Here is a 19,434-nt window from a genome sequence, read left to right as displayed (position 1 = left end):
GGAAGAAGGCAGCATACATGAGGTTTAGGAAGCAAGGATCAGATGGGTCTATTGAGGAATATAGGGAAGCAAGAAAGGAGCTTAAGAAGGGGCTGAGAAGAGCAAGAAGGGGACATGAGAAGGCCTTGGCGAGTAGGGTAAAGGAAAACCCTAAGGCATTCTTCAATTATGTGAAGAACAAAAGGATGACAGAAGTGAAGTTAGGACTGATTAGCGATAAAGGTGGGAAGATGTGCCTGGAGGCTGTGGAAGTGAGTGAGGACCTCAATGAATATTTCTCTTTGGTATTCACCAATGAGAGGGAACTTGATGATGGTGAGGACAATATGAGTGAGGTTGATGTTCTGGAGTATATTGATATTAAGGGAGAGGAGGTGTTGGAGTTGTTAAAATACATTAGGACGGATAAGTCCCCGGGGCCTGACGGAATATTCCCCAGGCTGCTCCATGACACGAGGGAAGAGATTGCTGAGCCTCTGGCTAGGATCTTTATGTCCTCATTGTCCATGGGAATGGTACCAGAGGACTGGAGGGAGGCGAATGTTGTCCCCTTGTTCAAAAAAAGTAGTAGGGATAGTCCGGGTAATTATAGACCAGTGAGCCTTACATCTTTGGTGGGAAAGCTGTTGGAAAAGATTCTTAGAGATAGGATCTATGGGCACTTAAAGAATCATTGTCTGATCAGGGACAGTCAGCATGGCTTTGTGAAGGGCAGATCATGTCTAACAAGCCTGATAGAGTTCTTTGAGGAGGTGACCAGGCATATAGATGAGGGTAGTGCAGTGGATGTGATCTATATGGATTTTAGTAAGACATTTGACAAGGTTCCACACGGTAGGCTTATTCAAAAAGTCAGAAGGCATGGGATCCAGGGAAGTTTGGCCAGGTGGATTCAGATTTGGCTTGCCTGCAGAAGGCAGAGGGTTGTGGTGGAGGGAGTACGTTCAAATTGGAGGATTGTGACTAGTGGTGTCCCACAAGGATCTGGTCTGGGATCTCTACTTTTTGTGATTTTTATTAACGACCTGGATGTGGGGGTAGAGGGATGGGTTGGCAAGTTTGCAAACGACACAAAGGTTGGTGGTGTTGTAGATAGTGTAGAGGATTGTTGAAGATTGCAGAGAGACATTGATAGGATGCAGAAGTGGGCTGAGAAGTGGCAGATGGAGTTCAACCTGGAGAAGTGTGAGGTGGTACACTTTGGAAGGACAAACTCCAAGGGAGAGTACAAAGTAAATGGCAGGATACTTGGTAGTGTGGAGGAGCAGAGGGATCTGGGGGTACATGTCCACAGATCCCTGAAAGTTGTCTCACAGGTAGATAGGGTAGTTAAGAAAGCTTATGGGGTGTTAGCTTTCATAAGTCGAGGGATAGAGTTTAAGAGTCGCGATGTAATGATGCAGCTCTATAAAACTCTGGTTAGGCCACAATTGGAGTACTGTATCCACTTCTGGTCGCCTCACTATGGGAAGGATGTGGAAGCATTGGAAAGGGTACAGAGGAGATTTACCAGGATGCTGCCTGGTTTAGAGAGTATGGATTATGATCAGAGATTAAGGGAGCTAGGGCTTTACTCTTTGGAGAGAAGGAGGATGAGAGGAGACATGATAGAGGTGTACAAGATATTAAGAGGAATAGATAGAGTGGATAGCCAGTGCCTCTTCCCCAGGGCACCACTGCTCAATACAAGAGGACATGGCTTTAAGGTAAGGGGTGGGAAGTTCAAGGGGGATATTAGAGGAAGGTTTTTTACTCAGAGAGTGGTTGGTGCGTGGAATGCACTGCCTGAGTCAGTGGTGGAGGCAGTTACACTCGTGAATTTTAAGAGACTACTGGACAGGTATATGGAGGAATTTAAGGTGGGGGGTTATATGAGAGGCAGGGTTTGAGGGTCGGCACAACGTTGTGGGCTGAAGGGCCTGTACTGTGCTGTACTATTCCATGTTCTATGTTCAAAGTAAATTTATTATCTAAGTACATAAATGTTATCATATACTACTTGGAGATTCATTTTCTTGCAGGGAAAAAAGAAGTACAATAGAATTTTGTGAAAAAGTATACATATGCAACGAGTGACAAACAACCAATGTGCAAAAGAAAGCAAACTGTACAAGTAAAAATAATACTGACAACATGAGACGTATAGAGTTCTTGAAAATGAGTCTATAGGTTTTCAGATCAGTTTAGTGTAGTGGTGAATGAAGTTATCCACGTCAATTCAGGAATCTGATGGTTGTAGGGTTATTACTGTTGCTGAACCTGGTGTTTGAGAGATGAGGCATCTGTACCTCCTTGCCTGATGTTAGTACGTAGTAGGTGGTAGATGGCGAGAAGAGGGAATGGAGACGGTAAGGGTCTTTGATGATGGATGCTGCTTTATCGTGGCAATGCTCCATGTAAATGTACACTAGTTCCAGGACAGATACTTTGATGTGTTAATGCCAAGGAATTTAAAGATACTGGCCTTCTTCATCTCCATTCCCCCAAATGAGGACTAGCTTATGGATCTCCAGCTTCTTCCTCCTGTAGTCAATAATCAGCTCTTTGGTTTTGCTCATATTGAGTGAAAGACTGTTGAGGCACCACTCAACCATATTTTCATTCTCCCTTCTATATGCCAATTTGTCACCACATTTGATTTAGCCCACAATAGTGGTGTTGTCAGCAAACTGAAATATGGATTTGGAGCTGTACTTTGCCACACAATCATAGATATTAGTTGGTAGAGCAAGGGTCTGGGGACGTGGCCCTGTAGTGCACCTGTGCTGATGGTGAGTGTGGAGGAGATGTTGCTACCAATCTGTACCAATTAGAGTTTGTCAGTGAGGAAATCAAGGATCGATTTCCACCTGGAGGTACTAAGACCCAGGTATGGAAGGTTAATAATGAACTTCAAGGGGATGATAGTGTTGAGTGCTTAGCTGCAGTCAATGAACAGCATCCTGAAGTATGCATCTTCATTTTCCAGGTGTTCCACTGCAAAGTGAAGAGCCTCTGTATGCCTTTTCTTTCAATTTGATATTATCCTTAATCACTTTAGTGGACTGTGGATAAATTAATCTCATGGAATCTTTATTTCTCAGTAAAATACATATTAGAACATGGAGCAGCACAACACAGGAACAGACCTTTCAGCCCCAGTGTCTGTGCTGAACACGATCCCAAATTAAACCAAATCTCTTCTGCCTGCACATTATCCAAATTCCTCCATTCCCTGAATATTTGTGTGTCTATCTAAAAGCCTCTTAAATGCCACTATCCGCTACTCCCCTTGGCAGCCTGTTCCAAGGCACATAATACTCTCTATGTAAAAGAAAAATTATCTTGTATGTCTCCCTTAAATTTCCCCTTTCTCAACTTAATTTCATGTCCCCTAGTATTGGACTTTTCTACCTTGGGAGAAAGATTCTATCTACCCTATCAATGTCTCTCATAATTTTATAGACTTCTATCACGTCTCCCCTCAGCCTCCAATGCTCCAAAGGAAACAACTCAAATGAGTCCAACCTCTCCTTAGAGTTCATACCCTCTAAAACAGGCAACATCTGGTAAATCTCTTCTGTAACTTTTATAAAGCCTCCACATCCTTGCTGTATGGAGTCAAACATGACTTCCTTACTTTTAAACTCAGTGTTTTGAACTCAAGCATGCCACCTACCTTCTTGACCACTCGATCTATTTCTGTACGCACTTACCGTGGGTATTGTTGAGAACGATTAATTATTTCCATAATATTAGGTTTGGGACTTGGACGGTAGTTATTTTCTTTTTGACTACTTTGTAATTCTGAAACCACTTCTCAAAATGCCCTCCCTGAAGAAATTTCCCTCCTTATTTAGGATTTTTATTTGTTTTTACCTTATTTACTCTCATTGGTTTTCATTCCCCTTCAAACCTTATGATATATCATGTCTAATTATTTAGTGAATATCTTCTGTTCTGACTTATTCCACATGGATTCCAACCAAAGATCAACTCTTCACCTTTAGGATCCACAATATATTCTAGATTTTAAGCATTTTTCAAATAGCTGCTCTCGTTACATTGTAAGATCCATGCTTCATGTTGAGACATGCATCCTCTCGATCTCTGTTCAATAGCACCATCTTACGGTGCCTCAGAGCTGTGCTGGTTGACAGTTCCATTTCATCCTACACTGCAGGAGGAAAAGAGAACTGTGAAGTAACTGCTGGAGAAACAAATGCTGGAAGTCTTGAGAGAGAAATAATTGCAATTTTATAATGTTTTATCAGAACTGGTTATTTGAGAAATAAATTGGAAAATCTGGTTATCAGAAATTGTTGAGGCTGACACTGCAATTTGCATTGAGCTTTGTGGGAAAAGTATAGGATGCCAAAGACACATTCGTTGGAGTGGGGAAGGGTGGAAGTTAAAGTGACAAGTGACTGGAAACTTAACGTCAGCCTTGTTGTGCAAAGTGCACCCAATTTGAGTTTGGTTTTGTCCAATATAAGTTAGAGGGTTGCAGTAGGGACAGAGGTGGAGGAGTGTTAAGGGGGGTTGTAATGTTGGTGGAGAGAGGAAATACTGTAGGTATTATTGACAATCAGAATAAAAGTTTGGGACAGGTCAGAGGTTACCACTATGGTTCTCCTACAGAAGCCTCTAGGTCGCAGTTGGGTATTGTTGGGACCTCGATCAGTTAGGATGGAAATCGTCAGTGGAATTGGCATGACCCTCACTGCCAGAACTTGGTAGGTGTGGAAATGGTGATGCTTCCTTGTTTGAGATGAGGGAAGTAGTGGTATGAAGGATTAAAGGCAACTTTTAGAATCATCAAAATGGTGTCCCAGTTTGTCACAGCACTAGATGTCCTGCAAATGCCAAACAGTGTGGTGTTGACCAGAATCATGTGGCATAATTTCCTAGATAGTGGTTCAAAAGGAACGTGTACAAGGAAAGATGTGATACAGAAATTACATTAGGTGTTCGAAATGATTCAAACTTCTACACCAATGGAAAACAACCAACAGATGGTTATTGACTCAATTCATTCAAAGACAATAATTTTTCCATTTGCTTAGTGCTGAAGTTAATGCAATCAGACAATCTAATTTTCAGCTACTATATAGTTTCATGTAGGCACATGGCCACATTGATTCTGCAATCTCAAGTTTCATCGTTTATAACTAAAATTAAACATGGTAATTTTAGGGGTTTTTTTTTTGCTTTAACTTCTGATATGAATACAGCTCCAACAGAAGCCAGTATTTTGATTTCCTATTAAATAAGTAAACAATTTTAAGTTTTTAAAATCAGAATCCGCAATCAATCAGTTATTCATAATTTAGTTATCTTTTAACAAACCTAATTAACTTTGTTTTGATTCAATTCACAGGGGAGCCATGTCTTGGTGATAAATCAATTTTCTGTCAGATGGAGGTTTTGGCTCGATACTGTTCCATTCCTGGGTATCGGAAGTTGTGTTGTGTATCCTGCAAAGAGAGAAACCCAACTTCACCACCTCCTGTTTCTCAGGCTGCCACAGGAACTGAAATTTCTAAGGGCACTACCCATTCTAGTCCCAGCCCAGAAACAACAACAAAGCCAACCCCTCACAACCATTATCCAACATTCAGAGGGACCACTATAAAGGATGAGGCTTTGCCAACAATTCTTACTGTAGCAGACAACACTGATGGCAGTAATGCATTTTCACCCAAGATATTTGTCGCAGAGTCTCAGGGAACTACCAAAGGCTTTGATAGGCTAAATACTCGCACTTTTGCAAGTACATTCAGGTTGCCTACTGCTCAACAGGTAACACAACGCACAGAGGAGGACCATTTTGACTCTTCAACTACCCATCAGTTGTTTATAAATAACGGCAAGACTTTGCCTCGTACAACTACCTGGAGCAATAGTTGGAGCTCAGCAAGTACAACAAGACAGAGAAGGGATGATGGTGAATCAGAAGCAGATTTGGCCAACAGAATCTCACCCATCACAACATGAACTTCCAATTCAACAACACTGCTTTGCATTAAAATAAACTCTGGTTTTCCAGTATCTTCTCAGTGCTAACACATAGCACTCATGAATTGCTTAATACTCTCGCTCAACTGAAGGAGACTTCAGCCAGTTTCATTTTAAGCTGCAGTTAAAGGTGTGCTGGGATCAGTAGTTTTAGACCATCTTCGTTCAAGTTACTGATGATTGTACAGATACTGTAAAAGGTAACAACCACCTCATGGCAAAGGTCAGCGTCTTTGGATACAAAATTAGGTTGATTTAATATAAAGATACTACATTGAGCATTTTCAATATGCAATGAACACTTTAGTCAACAGATTCATTCTGACAGCATCATTGAAACAAAAGATCTCACATTTATGGAATGACTGCTTCTCATAAAGAATGATGCAATTTAAAATTTCTTCGAGACTTTTGTGATAATGTTGTGATAATTAAATGATAAACTTTTATCCATATTGTATATAATGTAAATGTTAGCATCTTAAAAGTTAATAGGCTTATAATATGCAAGTAAATGATGGTTGTTTTGTTAATTTAGATGTTGCTTGTACAGATCTGCCTTTACTGCTGTTTGGCACATCATTCATTACAGAGTACATACATTTACATTCTTTTTGCATTTGTATAGTTCCTGTACATAAATGAATTAAGAGCTTTTAATTTTAATATTTATTGAATGGAAAAGAAATCTCAGTTTTTCATTTTTGAAAGAATTTATTAATGCTGGCCTCCATATCCCCTCATTTGTATCATCATTTCCTTGTATTGAAAGGAGGTTCAAACAGTTTAATATTAATTTATGGAGCAACTGGATATTGCCAGTGCAAAGTGTATTTCCACATAACGGTCAATGCATTCTCATTCGATGATGTAGAAGTGATTTTTTTTAAAGTCTACACTCTTTAAATTTTAGATGCTTTAAAGTTGTTGCATGTAAAATTTTAAACGGGTTTTCAGGTCTTGTACATTCTTGTATAAAATCTAAACATGCAGCCTATTATCCGTGCAATGGCTGAACCAAACTGTGAAAATATTAGTCTATCATGAGCATGTGAACAGTGTTTAAACTCTACAAATATTATCTGACCTCATGAAAAACAGTTTTTTGGAACTGGATTAATGAAAACCAAAATAGACTACAGACTGAATGTATGTAAGACCTAGAACTGGTGCTGTGCATGACTGACCTCCCACTATTAATTGTTTAAGTGTAAATGCAGTTAATTGCATTAGTAATAACTTTTTGTATCAGTGTATTCTTCAAAGTAACTGAGAACTGTTGGAAAACACAGTACACTTAGCACTTAGTGAGTTGTTTAATTCTTCTACTCACTCCCAACACTTAAATCATGATTGTGTTTTTGAACATTGTATTTGATTAGCAACTAACACAAAATATGCAAAAATAATAGATTCCTTGCATTCTTAAATCACTGTTTAGTTTACTGATAGATCATGCTAAGATTGGTAATAAATGCTATTTCAATATCTTGGTCAAAAGTTGTTTTGGAAATTCCACCTCTTTATAATTTACAGACTGAATTATAATTTTAAAATAGTTTAATGTACTTCTCATCCTTTCAAAAGATTGCATTCATTGCTGATAAATATTGCTGCCTATACTTAAATTAATATTTCTGATCATTGTAATATACAAGACAATAAGATATAGGAGCAGAAATAGGTTATTTGGCCCATTGAGTCTGCTGTGCCATTTCATCATGGCTGATACATTTCCCTCTCAGCCCCAATCTCCTGCCTTAGGTCTAAGTACAATAAAATTCCAATAATATGCTACCTGTTCAGAAATGCAATTGTTCAGCAACCACTTCCCTGAGTCCAGGTTCACGTGCTCCCTTCAATTCTCTGAAGCTCACATTCCTGTTGTAACACAACAGAGCCCTGGTTTCCTACACTCACTTTAACACAATTCCAAACTATTTTCAACATGCTGGGGATCTGTTTCCCCGCTATTCCTTGAAACTTGCCTTGTTCTGTTTTGCACACACCCTTGAAACTTACCAGGATGCGCTTTCCTGCATTCCCTTTAAACTTGTTTGATGGAAAATGTATTGGCATATTGTGTAAAAATGGATTTTAAAATATATCGGAGTATCAATTGAAATACTATCTATAGTCTAAAAGATCTGCCAGACTTGGCATGACTGAAGTCCTGATTGTGCCAGATTAACAGAATTTTGTTAAATTGAATCTACTTGATTGATGTATTTAGCCTTTCCCAATGGATTTTGATCATATCAATTTTGAAGATATATAAGAGTTTTTACCTCTCTAGTTTTGATAGAGTTTATCTACTTTTTGAGTGAAGTGCTGTCTGGAACTTATAAGATGTAGGCTGAACATCTGCACAACAAAATGCATCAATTTTTGCTCCCAGTAAGCTGGACCTACCCTTGGAATTTCTGACATGTTCCACATGGATGAATAAGGTTCAGGCCTACTGAGAATTCATTCAGTTACACCTTACAAGTTTGATTTTTAAACCAGGATCCTATTTTTGTATATTTCCATCAGTGTCCTAACATCAGGCTAGTTGATAATTAAGGTTACTTGGATTTTCATTGGCATACTGAACATCAGAATTTAAGCTGTGATGAACCACCTGTTCTGATCCAATGATCCTAGCCCAATTTTTGAGTTTAACAGAACATGACAACCTTACTTCTGGTTATCTTACCTATTTTGAGGTCAGTTTCCAGATGTGAAACAGCTGTTATGGCCTTCATAGGATTGGGTATTTCTCATTTCTCCCTTGAGCATGTTGTAATCCCTCTTTTCTTCCCCAGTTACGCTGAAGGATCCCTGACCTGAAGCATAAGTTTGCCTTTGCACGGATGCTGCTTGATTTCTTTTTTACATCAACTGCATGGGTTGTCCAGGGTACTCATGCCTTTCTTCCCACCTTAGGGAGTTTGCCCATTTTAAAAGCATAAAGTTTAGTTGGCTGCCTCCTTGACACCACAGTTAAGTGATACATAGCTTCAAAAGGAGACACATCTCAGTGGATTTCAGTGCCCAAGATTTGTTTGCTGCAAACAATTCCCTCCTGAATGGAGGAAATAATTCTCAGCTGATTGGTTTGACAGGGTTTCTGAAACAGGGGTTGGATACCTCATTTATGTATGCAAGAACTTATGGCTCTAAGAATGTCTGCCATTAATATCTAAATATGGCCCTACACTCTTGATTCTGATGTGCATCAGATGTACTTCAGGTGCAGGTATTGACAGTTAAAATTGGTGCTGAGAGTGGCTAGGTTACCTCCTCTGAACATGATCAGGGTTTATTTATTGCTTTTCTCATATCAAGTTGAAAGGAAGATTATGATCAATTTTTCCACCATGGATTCCCTTGCAAAATCACTTATATAGCCTTGGACATTCCCAGGTACCAGCATGGTTCCTATTTGGGCCTTAAATCGAAGCTCTGGGAATGCTGTAGTTTGGGAAGACTGAAGACATGTGAAGACCTTAAATTTAAGATTAATCAAAAATTCGAAACAGTAGGAAGGCAGGTACTATGGGATTAGAGTTGTAATAAATTGGAGAGATAGGAAGTGGAAAACCACAGAAGGATTTAAAACCGAGGCTGAAATTTTAACATGACAACTGATAGAATGTGAAGATCAGTTAGGAATACATCAGAATAATCCAGTGTAGAGGGACAATAGGAACCAATGAAAAATTCATTAGTTAGATGAACTAAAGCTTGGGCTGAATTATGTAATGTGGAGGTAGATGAAGGAGATCTTAGTTGACATCAAGGTATTAGTTAGGAGCCTATCCCAACAATTTATCACTTGGATAAAAATGTATGATTAGTATCTCATTTACTCTTCCATTACTGGCCTTCTGTAGCTGTTTTATTTTTGAAATGCATTCAGAAAGTCACCAAGGCTATTAAGTCAGCATCTTCCAAATGTGACCTCTACCACTTTGAAGAATAAGGGCAACATGGGCACTGGAAGTTCTCCAAGTTACTCCCTACAAAAATTGCATGTAGGACCACCACCACAGCACAAGCCAACAGTCCTAGAAAGGTCACTAGTCAACAAAATTTCAACAGCAACCAAAGATTACAAAAAAAACACGCTAGCTGGGGCAGCTTTCTCCTGAATGAATGAAGGAATGCTTGAAGGACAATGAGAAGAGTTGACTGAGACTCAAAAAGCACTTAATTGGATGTGGACAATCAAGAAAGCTGTATTAGTGCTTACTGAGTTGATTTTCATTGGGTTACAAACCATCAGTAAATTCTGCATCCCAAGACGCCATTTTTTTCCCAGTTTTTCACTATTTTAAAGCTCAGTTAATACTGGTAAGATAAACATTGCCAGAAAACTTTTAATATACTGTAGTAAACAAATAAAAATCTTATGAATTCATAGTTTTCTGATAAATCTTTCAAGTAATCAGAAATAAGTTAACATTATCATAAAACCAGCAGCAAGTCTCATTACCATTGCAAGATCTGTATTAATTCTCTTTCATTTACTGTCAGTCGTCAGAATTTGTTTCACTTAAATTCTAAGTGATAATTGCAGATTCTGAAATCCTAGCAGTTATTGAAATAGTATATTTTTGATATGCTATGGAATGAATATGTTGTACATATCACACACAAGTTTCACAAAGTATTGTCTTTCTCACTTTACAAGCCTGCACTTGAAATAATTTGCAGATATAGTATCTAGTATCAAAGCTGCAATTCCATAAGACCATAAGACATAAGACAAAGGAGCAGAAGTTGGCCATTCGGCCCATCGAGTCTGCTCGGCCGTTTTATCATGAGTTGATCATATAGCATATAGCATTCATTGATTCATGACTTCTTTGATCGACTGTTAAGTTGCACAAACAGATGTAAGGTGGTCCCTTGTGACTCCATTTCTAATTATACTTCTCTTGTTCCTCCTAACTAGTTCAACTGGGATGTCAAATTGGCAGAGAGCTGCAAGCGCAAGTGTTTTGCGAAATCCACTTGTGCCCGTGACAGAACTTGGTTGATAAGGGCTTTTGGAAGCCAACCCTGTAAAAAGACAACAAAAAGTTTAAGGAATGAGCTCTGGAATTGCATTAACTATATGAAACTAGTTGACTTAATAGTAGAAATAAGAGAACTAACAGTTGCGAAGTAAATTACATAAACTTGCAGAGGATGTATGCCACAGAAGGCCAGTCAACTCAAGAATTTATGCTCTATAGGAATCTCTTGATTTTACTAACCTAATTCTACCTAGCATTTCCTTTCTTCCACATGTGCTTAGCTAGCCAATTAAATTAATCTTTACTATGTGACTTAACTATTCCTTGTGATGAGTTCCATATCAAACATATGCAGTGTAGTTAAATTGATTATTAACGTGATAACAAGCCAAATAACTCAGGATGATCCCAGAGTATTTTTTTGACTTGGTTGCTAATTCATCCCAGATTTGTAACCAGTATCTGTTCTTCGCCCTGGGCCAGTGTAAATTATGTGTAAAATTCTGCACTGGTTTAGTGACCACAGCCACTGGAGAGTTACATGTGCCATAGATGGAGTCAGATCTACAGAGTGGAAACAAACCCTTTGGCCCAACGTCTATGCTGACCATTAAGCAACCAATTTAATACTAATCATATTCTCCTTACATTCTCATCAGCTACTCATGGGTTCTATCACTCACCTACATACTAGGGGTAACATAGTAGAGACAATTAACCCAGCAATCTGGACATCTAAGGGATGTGGGAGGAATCTGGAGCATCTGGGGAAATCTACATGGTGAGAAGAAGAACATGCAAACACAGACTACACTGAAGATCAGGATCAAACCTAGCACTGGAGCTGTGAGACGGCAGCTGTATTTGCTATTCCCTGGGATCTAAGACCACCACACTGGGTGAAATCTATTTAAACACTTAATCCATAGTAACTTGTGTTGCTGATTGGAAAGCTGTGAATACAGTTCCTACAATCTTCTGACAAGTACAGCCCAGCCAGAATGGTGGGATCCATTTTTTTTTTACCATTTGAGTTATGCAGTAAGATTAGACACTTGGGGGAGGTATTATAACAATGCTATTACATCTGACAAGAAAAACAGTGAGAGTCAAACCTGGAGAAATTTACACAGGTGAAGCCGCAAACTAACCTTAAGGTCCATGCTGAGAAGCCAAGTAAATTGAGTCTTTTTCTTGTTGTTGCTCACAGGACATAATATTATACAGGATGGTCCAATTTCAGCTCTGTTGTTAGAAAACATATCTTAGAAATCCATGTTTCATATATTCAGTAATTTGCAATAGATCTTGTCAATAACTGCTATTAATCCATACCTAATGAAGCCTTTCTGTGGTAGCATCAACTTGGATTTTGCAGCTATTCCGGCCAAGTAATAACATAATCCTTCTTTCCTGCAGTATCTTACACTCACAAAGTCCCTCTGTCCGATGGTGTTTCCAGCTGTCTCTCCCATGATTTCATGAGTTACTATGGTTTTATCACCAATTTTTTGGAGGATCTAAAAAAAAACGTTATAAGAAACATTAGACAACTTTTTTTTCAGGGCAAGCAATCCTATATGATTTGAATGTCATAAAGTGGGGGTAACATAGCAGAGACAATTTACTTGTATGTGTTTAACACTTGGATTCCATGAGCTCACTTGATCCACTTTTTCATGAAGCTCTGAATACACATGTTCTACAGTTGCATCCAATACCGCCTCCAACTTGAAAACCTTTCCAGTTCCAGGTAGAATCTTGCTTGCAACATTATCACCATTCTTCTGCAAAACAAAACGCAGGTATCTGTTTCTAAATGGTTGCCATTCGCAATTTCATCATCTTTAACCTCTCAATATCATTTTTATCCAACATTCTACCCAATCTGCCATTCTTCATTATTGAGCCTATGTCAAACGTTAGCAAATAAGTCAACCTAGGAAGCATTAGAGGTGGATTTGATCTTGTCCTCTGACATTTTCACACATAAATGTATAAAGGAAGTAGTCAAAGTGATCCCAGATGGCTTTTATCCATCACTGGACCAATTTCATAAACAGTTCTAATTATAATAATATCTTCTATTAATTCAGAGTCCTTTCCCTTCCCAATGCCTTTCTTCTTTTAAATCCATGGCACTTACTATCAAAAATGATTAAAACCAGTGCTCTGTCACCATAAAACTGTGAACACTTAAGACCAAGCAAAATGTCTTACACACTCCTCTTTGGAGGCTTGGCGAACTCAGCAACTTATTTCAATGTAACTATCAGATTCCCCTTAATGCTCATTTTCAAGATCCATTAATAAGAAAATTACCATTTTGATTTCCGTTGTCCATCCAGCATCCTGTTTTAAGATCTCTCGTGCTTTTAGTAAAGCTTCTTCCCCTTGCTTAACATATGACAACTCTTCTGTGTTCAAAGTGCTGTTTATTGTCTGCTTTTCATCTTCTACCCTGATAGCTGTGATAAAATTAAATATTGTTTAGAGAAGTGAATTTGCATGACTATATGAACTCATTACTCTTTCCCTTCTCAATGCCTTTCTGCTTTATTTAGTGTCTTATTTGGGAAACATTTTTTCAGCAGCTATAGCTATACAGTGCATATTCGATGGTATATGGTTGCCTCTGACAAGTGAGCTATAGAGAGATTAGAATCTGATCTTGCCTTCATTTGGGATTGTGCATTTTCAAAGGAACAGGGATAGGTCATTCAGTTCCCTAAGCTTTCTTCAGCTATTCATTGTATTCTCTAACATTGCACTATCTACTTGCTTGGGCTCCTTGTCCTTTAATACACTTGCTCAACAAAAATATATTATCTCATTAAATAGGAGTTTCTCATTAGCTATCCAATCATGTGATCTAGTCAAATGTATCCCTTCCCTGGTTAAGAAACGCTAAAAAAAGATAGCCTTCTATATTGCTCAAATAAAGATGAGCTATTTCAGTTGTCGTTAAGTTATATACCACTAAAAGGCAGGAACAGCAAAGCATGTGTTACACCTAATAGTAAATATAGTCTTGTGTTAATACCTCAGCAATATATAAACTGTGTACCAAAGTAGATGCAAACCTTCATGGAAGTCTTCTTTCTGAGATAGCGTATTAATGATGCTCGGCAGAACTTTTTCTTCTCTTTTCATACTTTTCAGTTCCTGTGCTATTGTAACCACTGCAGTTTTCTTCAATCCTGCAAGAGAAAGGAAATTGAATAATGGGCAGGTTAGTTCCTAAAGACTCCTCCATTTTATGAAGTATGTTCCATATAGCCCTCTTAACTACAGAATAACAGCTTTACTACATTGCTGAATTAAAATTATTTGCTGTTTTATGTTTTTAGCGTAAGAAAGCAGATTGGAAACAAATTGCAAGTCTCTACCTGTCATGATCCTGAAGTGCTGATATGAGATGCCACAACATAATTTGAATACTGCTGGCAACATGGTTTTTGTGCGACTTCCTGCTCTGTTCTGAGCTTATGGTTCATTTGTAGTGTTGTTCCACTTTTATACTTATTGTATGAAGGCCAGAATTTTTGATAAGAATGTGTGGATAATTACTCACCAGCTGAATACAGCCTTCAAGGACGGCAGATGGAGTAATGAGTGAAGTTTTACGCAGGTGATTTTGTGATAGATTTCATACAATGCAGAGAACTGCGTGATAAAAAATTACTCACTTTGGGCATATGACTTTCCATGTTGTTTCATTGTTATCAGAGAAGACTGATGCCAAACTTTTCAGCAACCTGCTCGAGTGTTCTTGTTCATGGACATTTAAATTGCATGTCATCCTGCCTGGCAATAAAAATAAGACATGCCAGAAACTTGCTGTTGGTCAAATCACGAACAAGAGAAAATCTGCAGATACTGGAAATCCGAGCATCACACACAAAATGCTGGAGGAACTCAGCAGGCCAGGGAACATCTATGGTAAAGAGTACAGTCAACGTTTCGGGGCGGAAACCCTTCGGCAGGACTGGAGAAAAAAAACTGAGGAGTAGCTTTGAAAGGTGGGGGAGGGGAGAGAGAAATGCCAGGCGATAGGTGAAACTTGGAAGGGTGGGATGAAGCAAAGAGCTAGGAAGTTGATTGGTGAAAGAGACAGAAGGCCATGGAAGAAAGAAGAAATGGGGGTGTGGGAGGAGTATCAGAGGGAGGTGATGGGCGAGCAAAGAGATAACGTGTGAGAGGAACGAGGGGATGGGAAATGGTGAAAAGGGTGGGCGGGCAGTGGTGGAGGCATTACTGGAAGTTTGAGAAATCGATGTTCATGCCATCAAGTTGAAGGCTACCTGATGTCTATCCATGGCCTCCTCCACTGTCAGGATAAAGCCACACTAAGGTTGGAGGAATAACACCTTATATTCCATTTGGGTAGCCTCCAACCTGATGGCATGAACATCGATTTCTCAAACTTCTAGTAATGCCTCTACACCCCATCCCACCTTCACCAATTCCCATCCCCTTGTCCTTCTCTCATGTTATTTCCTTGCCCGCCCACCAGCTCACTCTGGTGCTCCTCTCCCCGCCCCCCCATTTCTTGTTTCTTCCATGGCCTTCTGTCTCTTTCACCAATCAACTTCCTAGCTCTTTGCTTCATCCCTCCCCTTCCAAGTTTCAGCTCTCCCGTCCCCCCACATTTCAAATCTACTCCTCAGCTTTTTTTTCTCCAGTCCTGCCGAAGGGTTTCAGCCCGAAACGTTGACTGGACTTTTTTCCAGAGATGCTGCCTGGCCTGCTGAGTTCCTCCAGCATTTTGTGTGTGTTGCTGTTGGTCAAAACTAGGATGACCAACTCTGGATGGATGGTTCCTGGAGTTTCAATGGATGTTATTGTGTTTTCAACCATTCCATATTTGAGTTACCATCAGGATTGTCTCAAGTCCCATTTCACAGTATGATGCCTAATTGGGCAGTTAATTAAATTAGCATTTTCTTGTGTGATTCATTTTAAAATATTGTTTCATAATGCTTGGAATTTGAGTTGCCTTTTTGGTGCCTTTCTCTTCCAATATGCAATATATTTAAAACAAAATTTCAAAGAGACTGAATTTTTAATTGCTTATCTACATCTGTCTCAGAGGCTGATGTCAGGCTTTCATTCAAGAGGGTGAACCTTTGCAAGGCAGCAGGGACCAACGGAGTGCTTGGTAAGGCTCTGAAAACCTGTGCCAACCAACTTGCGGGAGTATTCAAAGATATTTTCAGAATCAGAATCAGGTTTATTATCACCAAAATGTGTCGTGAAATTTGTTAACTTATCAGCAGCAGTTCAATGCAATACGTGATAATAGAGAAAGAAAAACAGTAAGTAAATCAATTACAGTAAGTATATATATGTGTGTGTGTGTGTGTATATATATATATTGAATAGATTAAAAATAGTGCAAAAACAGAAATAATATATATTTAAAAAAGTGAGGTAGTGTTCATGGATTCAACGTCCATTTAGGAATTGGATGACAGAGAGGAAAAAGCTGTTCTTGAATCACAGAGTGTGTGCCTCTTTTCTGACGGTAACATGGAGCAAAGAGCATGCCCTCAGTGATGGGGGTCCCTGATGAGGGACATTGCCTTTCTGAGGCACTTCACCTTGAAGATGTCTTGGATACAGTGGAGGCTAGAACCCAAGATGGAGCTGACGCATTTTACAACTTTCTGCAGCGTCTTTCTGTCCTGTGCAGTAGACCGCACCCCCCTCAGAGTAGACAGTGATGCAGCCTGTCAGAATGCTCTCCATGGTACATCTATATAAGTTTGAGTGTTTTAGTGACAAACAAAATCTCTTCAAACTCCTAATGAAATATAGCTGCTGTCTTGCCTTTATTGCTGCATCGATGTGTTGGAATCAAGTTAGGTCCTCAGAGATCTTGACACCCAGGAACTTGAAATTGCTCAACCTCTCCACTTCTGATTGCACTATGTGGATTGATGCATGTTCCCTTGTCTTATCCTTCCTGAAGTCCACAATCAGCTGTTTCGTCTTACTGACATTGAGTGCGAGGTTGTTGCTGCGACAGCACTCATCCAGCTGGTATATCTCGCTCCTGTACACCTTCTCACTTTCATCTGAGATTCTATTTTTTCAGTCTCTCACTACTACAGTCAGAAGTTCCCACCTGTTTCAAAAGGGCAACAATTATACCAGTGCCCAAGAAGAACAGCATGAGCTGCCTCCATGACAATTGTCCAGTAGCAATCAGATCTACAGTGATGAAATGGTTTGGAAGGTTGGTCATGGCTAGAGTCAACTCCTGTCTCAGGAAGGACTTGAACCCACTGCCATTTGCGTATCACCATAATAGGTCGACAGCAGATATGATCTCAATGCAGCCTTGGATCACCTGGACAATGCCTATGTCAGGATTTTGTTTATTGACTATAACTCAGCATTTAACACCACCATTCCAACAGTCCATATCGAAAAATGACAGAACCCAGGCCTCTGTACCTCCCTCTGCAACTGGATCCTCGACTTCCAAACCGGAAGCCCCCAATCTGTGTACAATCTGATGAAGTAGTATCCCCACCTTGCTGACAATTTACACTGGCGCTTCACAGGGACGTGTGATACCTCACTGCTCTACTCTCTCTACATCCACAATTGTGTAGCTAGGGGTCAGCTGAAACGGTATCTATAAATTTGCTGATGATACAACCATTGTTGGCAGAATTTCAGATGGAGACAAGAGGGCGTACAGGAGTGAGATACGCCAACTAGTGGAGTGGTGTCACAGCAACAAATTGCACTCAATATCAGCAAGACCAAAGAGCTGATTGTGGACTTCAGGAAGTGTGAGACAAGGGAACACAAACCAATCCTCATAGAGGGATAAGAAATGGAGAGAGTGAGCAGTTTCAAGTTCATGGGTGTCAATATCTCTGTGGACCTAACCTGAATGCAACATATCAATGCAGCTATAAAGAAGGCAAGACAACATCTATATCTCGTTAGAAGTTTAAGGAGATTTGGTTTGTCAACTAAAACACTCAAAAACCTGTGCAAATGTACTGTAGTGGAGAGCTTTCAGACTGGTTCCATCACCTCTGTTATGGGGGTGGGGTGGGTGTGGGTTGGGAGGGGTGCTACTGCACAAGGTCAAAATAAGTTGCAGAAACTTGTAAAATTAGTCAGCTCTATCATGCTACCAGCCTCCATAGTATCCAAGACATCTTCAAGGAGCAGTGCATAGGCAGGTGGCATCCATCATTAAGGATCCCCACCACCCAGAACCTGCCGTTGTCACACTGTTACCATCAGGAAGGAAGTACAGAAGCCTGAAGGCACACACTCAGCGATTCAGGAACAGCTTCTTCCCTTCAGACATCTGATTTCTAAATGGACATTGAACCCACAAACGCTACCTCACTACTTTTTAAAAATATATATACTTAACGTGTTGGCGCGTGGCCAAGTGGTTAAGGCATCGGTCTAGTCATCTGAAGGTGGCTACTTTGAGCCTCAGCTCAGGCAGCGTGTTGTGTCTTTGAGCAAGGCACTTAACCACATATTGCTTTGCGACAACACCGGTGCCAAGCTGTATTGGCCCTAGTGCCCTTTCCTTGGACAACATCGGTGGCATGGAGAGGGGAGACTTGCAGCATGGGCAACTGCCGGTCTTCCATACAACCTTGCCCAGGCCTGCGCCCTGGAAACCTTCCAAAGTTCAAATCCATGGATTCACGAGACTAACAGAGGCCTATAAATAAATAAATATACTTAATGTAACTCGTTTATTTTTATCTGTATTCATTTATCAAGTATTTCATTATACTGCTGCCATAAAATTAACAAATTTCATGGCATATTAAATCTGATTCTGATTTTCACAGAGGTAACCTGCAGATTACTCTTTAATTCACAAGTTAAATATCAAATTCTGGAGGGTTAAATCTAAAGACATTTTTAATAAAGCTATAAGATTGTGTCTCTTTGAGATTTATTTATTCATTTACAATACTTTGTCATTATTAATCTGGCTGAATAGTATCTACATGTCTTTGTCTACTTTTGATGTCAATCACTGTAATATCTGGAGCTAACCACTGGGTGGTGACACAGATGCTGATGTTTTTATGTCAGTGTTTTATTCTGATCTGCTCATGCCTAAATCAGTAATAATTTATCTTTATAAAATACTTGTAATCTTCAAGGAATTAACACGGAGTTTACACAAGCAATTCTTTAAAGAAAATCCCACAAGAAAATATTCATTCAGTTAACCAGAATCTAATCACATTTCAGGATCTAAAGGTATCCCAAAGAGCTTTACAGTCAATGACATAGATACATACATACATATTTTATTGATACCAAAGGAAATTGCAGTATCACAGTAGCATTGCAAGTGCACAGATATACAAATATACAAATATTAAAAGTAAAAAAGAATAAATATTCTTACCTCAAACAGTCTAAC

General features: G+C 39.4%; 2 protein-coding genes across 3 annotated transcripts in view; one reads left to right on the top strand and one right to left on the bottom strand.

Moving 5' to 3' along the window:
* Positions 1 to 7,450, top strand: part of LOC134358453 (A disintegrin and metalloproteinase with thrombospondin motifs 14) — a 242,619-nt gene extending 235,169 nt beyond the window's left edge. For both annotated transcript variants that reach the window (XM_063070692.1, XM_063070691.1), the window contains one exon: positions 5,360 to 7,450. In XM_063070692.1, coding sequence (XP_062926762.1) covers positions 5,360 to 5,976 — 617 coding nt within the window. In that variant the 3' untranslated portion in view covers positions 5,977 to 7,450. The remainder of the gene's footprint in view (positions 1 to 5,359) is intronic.
* Positions 7,451 to 10,243: 2,793 nt separating this feature from the next.
* LOC134358192 (steroidogenic acute regulatory protein-like) lies at positions 10,244 to 14,469 on the bottom strand. The gene is made up of 7 exons (XM_063070185.1): positions 14,393 to 14,469; positions 14,087 to 14,203; positions 13,326 to 13,471; positions 12,632 to 12,790; positions 12,339 to 12,523; positions 12,155 to 12,248; positions 10,244 to 11,046 (listed from the first exon to the last, which is right to left on the bottom strand). Exons 1-7 carry the CDS (start codon positions 14,454 to 14,456, stop codon positions 10,936 to 10,938), a joined length of 876 nt encoding a protein of 291 aa, XP_062926255.1. The 5' UTR covers positions 14,457 to 14,469; the 3' UTR covers positions 10,244 to 10,935.
* Between the last annotated feature and the right edge of the window lie 4,965 nt (positions 14,470 to 19,434).

This window comes from Mobula hypostoma, chromosome 18 (assembly GCF_963921235.1).
Source record: "Mobula hypostoma chromosome 18, sMobHyp1.1, whole genome shotgun sequence".
Classification (NCBI taxonomy): Eukaryota; Metazoa; Chordata; class Chondrichthyes; order Myliobatiformes; family Myliobatidae; genus Mobula; species Mobula hypostoma.
The sequence above is the reverse complement of the archived record's forward strand: the minus strand, read 5'-3'. Positions and strand labels throughout refer to the sequence as shown.